This window comes from Mustela nigripes, chromosome 3 (genome assembly GCF_022355385.1).
Source record: "Mustela nigripes isolate SB6536 chromosome 3, MUSNIG.SB6536, whole genome shotgun sequence".
NCBI classification, from domain to species: Eukaryota; Metazoa; Chordata; class Mammalia; order Carnivora; family Mustelidae; genus Mustela; species Mustela nigripes.
Genome location: NC_081559.1, coordinates 26,682,235 through 26,687,029, shown reverse-complemented (window position 1 = coordinate 26,687,029; position 4,795 = coordinate 26,682,235). Strand labels below are relative to the sequence as shown.

Genomic DNA, 4,795 nt, shown 5'->3' with positions numbered 1-4,795 from the left:
CCTAGCACAGAACTGAAATTGAATTGCTCAATAACACCTGTCTGGAAATCCTCATTTAACATAAAAAGGTAGCCTTGAGTTGCATTAGAGGGGCCACCTTATTTCTCATATATGACCCAAGTGTAACAAGGGTCACTGACATCACAGTGGAGCCCCACCCATCTGCTAAGCCACACCCCTTCACAGTCACAATGGCTAAGGCCTTAAATACCCAGACTCCTGGCCTCCGGGCCCTGCAAAGCCCCTCATTTTGGCAGAAATTACAATGTCGACCAGCCGCAAATTAAAGAGCCATGGCATGAGGAGGGGCAAGAACCGAGCTCCTCACAAGGGAGTGAAGAGAGGTGGCAGCAAGAGAAAATACCGGAAAGGAAGCTTGAAGAGTAGGAAACGGGGCGATGATGGTGAGTAGGGACAAGCAGGCAACATAGGGGACTCACCCCAGGGGCACTCCCTCTTGGAGTTGGCTTCTCTTGGACCCAGAATCTCAGCCTGAGAATTTCATTTCCAGTTCAGTTCTCACTGGGGCAGGAAGAGAATGGGGATGTTCTAACCTGTGTCCCTCTTGCAACCATGTCCTTCCCCTACAGCCAATCGCAATTACCGCTCCCACTTGTGATGCCACCCATGGGCTCTGTCCTGGTGGACTTCATACAGCACCAGGCAGCAATGAGAGGATGACAGCCAGAGAAGAGCCTATCGTGTGGGTAAAATGCCAATCGTGACGAAATGAGGAATGTATATGTTGGCTGTTTCTCCTCAACATCTCAATAAAATTTTGAGAACCGAACGTCTCCTTTTCATCTTTTGGCTGGAAAATGGGCTTGGGCAGACTTGGGAAAGAATCCTGTTAAATGGCTTCATACCTGTCAATTCTTTAACACAATCTTGGAAAATGAGTAATTTGTGTGGCCAGCACAGGCTGGCCACCATCACCACGTCTTGGTCTCCATGTGCAATCTCCCTCTTCTCCTTCACTATGGAAAGGGACCAGAGAGAAGAGACCTGGAATAAATGCTCAGTTAGGAGCCATAAAATCTTAAGGGGTTAATAACAAGGGAACCCCGAACCACGGGCTAAACTAAAGCTAAAAGACGAATCCCAGGGATGGTTACAGAAGTCTCCATGCTAATTTATCTGATTATGTATGAGCAGGACTAGAAGACCATTAGGGAGACTCGTACCTTGTGTCAGCAGGGATACTGGCCGGGCAATCCAGCTGGTGAGAATCTGATGTCATAAATGAAACTTATGAACCTTAGGTGTGTCTGTAATTAAGGATATATCCTTAGAATGTTTAACCCTCACACTCTTACCTTGCTCTACCTGGTTTGTATCTCTGGCCAGGGAGCCAGGGGTCCAACACCTCTTCTCAGCAGCTACCCCATCAGGGGATATTTTGCTTGAGGGACCAGGGTAGCTCAGGATGGAACGGAAACAAGATCTTATTTAAACCAAGCCACCCACTTGGCATCCTGACAGGGGAAGCAACCAGGAAAGGCTTATGAGAGGCTATGAAAGGAGCATGAGGTTGGGCATGAAGTTTTCACCCCCCACCAACAACTAAGAGAACAAAGACTGTAGGAAAAATGCAGGGCACAGAATAAAGATTTTTAATTCGTATTTCCCTCCAGTTTCCATTCCTTCATCTCCCACAGTTTTATCTCCTCCTGTCTTGTCTTTCCTAAACCTCTGGGTGTGTACCAAGCCCTGCCTTCCCTGATCCGAAATGACTGTCTCTTGTGCCCTCCATGTCAAGAAAGCCTGAGAGATCCTTGCAACATGTCAAGCTTTTGCTGGTCGGAATAGAAATAGGATTTAATTGGGTTCTGAGCACACAGTAAGCTGGCATTTGGGTGCCAGATGTTGAAGAGAGATCAATTTTCATGAGGAAGGGCAGTGCAGGACAGGACTGTGCTCAAAAAGGAGGGCAACAAGGCACCATCAATGGGACCACATGAGATCGAAGGCCTTCTATCCCCACCAACTCAGGCAGACCTGGAAGCTAATGTCTGCTGGAGAGGCTGCTTGCTGGGTCACATACCCTTCCTTTCTTCCCCAGGCTCCTTTCCCTACCTTTTGTCCCTACGCAGTGCCAGCTCCCAGCCCTGCCACTCCCAGCTGCCACAATCAGAGCCTTCCAGTGGCCCCACCCCACCCCCACAGAGCTCACCCCTGCACCTGCCCACTGCTCCACTTTCTTGCTCTCATAGGGAGAAGTCAAGACTCAGGACCCAGCAAGAACAGCAATAACAGACAGTGTGGAATATGCTTGTTATAACCAGGAGGTTGGCCTCTGTCAGGATCCCGCAGGAGTGCAGGCCCTGCAGAGGGCTCGAAGGAGAGCCTTTCCTGAAGACACTGCTCACAGAGGCAAGACGCCTTGAGCTTAGCAGCAGTGGCTCTGAAGGAGCAAAAAACAAAACAGTGTCACAGGAGCCCCAGGAGAGCCCAAATTCTGTGTGTGATGAAGGAACATGGGGAAGCAGATGGACCTCTATGGAAGGGCTGGGGAAGGCCGCAGCTCCTGCCAGAGTGGGAGCAGAGTGGAAAAACCCCAACATTTCTCTCCCCTGGCCAAACTCAACTGGAAGCCAGCCGGGCAGGGATCTCAGGTGATACAGAGCCCAAGGGCCAGCCTCTCGGGACATCAGGAGTGGTAGCTAACACAAGTTGGAGGGAAACCCTTTGGTTTTATTTGTTGTCACAGACCAAAGTCACTGGAGAGAGGACCCAGACCAAGGTCCTCAGGGCTCCCTGACCCTCTGCTTCAAAAGCCCATCTGCCCATCATTTGCAAGACAGTGCAAATGATGTCTCCCCAGACAGAATGTCCAAATATAATGTTGTATTTCAGTAATTCTCTCAGCATTGAAACAATCTAATTGGTGAACAGCCTCCGGCTAGTCAGAGCAGCCAGACCCTTGCCTGGTGACTTCAGTCAGGTTGTGGAAGGACTAGCAGCCGCCCGGAAAACTGTTTTGCAGCAAGAACATTTTCCAGGCTCACATGCTGGAGATTTTCCAACACTAGCGTTGATTTAGTCCCTGCCCTCCAGGAACATTCATTCTGTCTCCCTCTTGACAGTTCCTTGCAAACTCAGCACCCACCAGGCAGGTCCACTGAGGCTAACCAGCACAGGGGTCTTCTGACCACGTGACACTCAAAGATCTCACCCTCTAAGGGCTTTTGCTACATTGCCCCAACCAAGAGAGACTTGTGGTCCTCAGTTGTTTCTGGAACGCCACGTCCTGAAGTCATCACTGACTTGGCCTTTGTGGAAAGTAAAAAAAATGTTAAGGATCTTGGCCATAAGCCCTTCTGGGTCACCTTGACCTTCTTGTGAGCTTAACTTGGATACAGGGCCTCAGCTCTACTAGCCTCAGGGTGCAAAGGGAGTTGTCCCAGAGGAGTGGCGGGAAGAATGCAGCTGACCCCCACCTCTTGCTCAGGGCCTTGCTAGATGACCCCGGGTGGGACCTGTGTGACTGTGCAGCCTCAGGCCAACAGGAAGCTCTGCAGAAATGCTCAGGGCTGTGCTGGAGGGGCGAAGGCCAGGAATCGGTAGCTGGGAGAGGACTCTGTGTGCCCCGGTAGGCAGGGAGGTGGGAGTCAGAGCAAGTCAGACACGGCCTGGGGCTCGACTGTCAGGGTCACCCAGAGGTTCTGGTCTTAAAGACCAGAGGAGAGCAGCAGCCTGGCGCTGTACTCCAAGCCCTTGCTGGCCAGGCACATCCTTGGGGCAAGAACCCAACTGAGCAGGGTCTTAATTGCCAACTCCCGGAGAAAGGCCTTGGTCACCTCACCAGGCTAATGAGCAGGAAAGCAGGCTACTTTCCTTCTAGAGAGTCTCTTCTCACTTCTGGACCACTCCTCAGCCATTCTCCCTCTTCCATCAGCCCAATGGGAAGAGCTCGCCCTCCGTTGAGCCATGCAGCCAGCCATTCTAGCCATTTAGCTCAGTGTCCCAGAATTGGGACAGGTAACAGTTGTCTCCAATGCAGCATTTCACCAGGGAAGAAGGACCGGCATCTGGGTCCCATCAGAGCCAACGCTGTTTTGGGACCTTGATCGATCTATTAGTTCTGCTTCAGGCCAAGCCTGGCACACCTCCTCTTCTGAATCTGGGGCCCTTTTATCTGGGCTGCTGAACTGCAGCCCAGCCTGACTCGGGCAGAAGGATGAACGACCCACCTCTGGGCAGGCAACAGAGGAAGGCAACGCACATGGACCCTGGTTCTACCAGGCATGGGATCTTCACTGAATTTTTCAACCTCCGTTAGCCTCATCGTCCTGAAATCTATAAAACATCAGTCACAATGTCTACCTCACAGGGACTTGTTAGAATATAAACTGCTGTGACTTATAGTCCAGAGTAAGTTGGACTTACTCCTGAGTAAGTCGGACTGCGCTTTTCAGTATCCTTGTGCCTGTCTGACCCTGACTCAGGACACACCTTAGCCTCAGGGTGCCTTACCAGCAGAGGCCGTGCCCTGTACCTGTGGACAGACTTCCTTGGGGGAACCCACTTGCTCTTCAGAGAGCTCCAGGCTCCCACTGGGACCTGGAGCGCCTCAGTCTCCCACAACTCTGTGCCTAGTTTGGCTCGCCCATGAAATGTAGGAGTTGAGCACAATCTTGTCTCTCCAACCAGAACTGTAAACCATAAACTCCAAACAGACCGTAAACTCCTGGGAACAAGGGCCAAGCTGTCCACAAGCGAGGGATCACATCAGGACACACAAACAACCATTGTTTCTCGGGAAACAAATCAATGAATCCACTTCTTAACCTAA

General features: G+C 51.1%; 1 protein-coding gene across 1 annotated transcript; it reads left to right on the top strand.

The window, feature by feature from the left end:
• Positions 1-265: 265 nt before the first annotated feature.
• TNP1 (transition protein 1) lies at positions 266-619 on the top strand. Its single transcript, XM_059392671.1, has 2 exons — positions 266-404; positions 591-619. The coding sequence occupies exons 1-2, from the start codon at positions 266-268 to the stop codon at positions 617-619; spliced, it is 168 nt and encodes a 55-aa protein (XP_059248654.1).
• The last annotated feature ends 4,176 nt before the right edge of the window (positions 620-4,795 follow it).

Bases quoted from the DNA above. Each gene is read 5' to 3' on its own strand.
- TNP1 (XM_059392671.1), top strand. From the start codon at position 266: ATGTCGACCAGCCGCAAATTAAAGAGCCATGGCATGAGGAGGGGCAAG. The intron at 405-590 runs GTGAGTAGGGAC...CTTCCCCTACAG, and splicing joins TAGGAAACGGGGCGATGATG to CCAATCGCAATTACCGCTCC.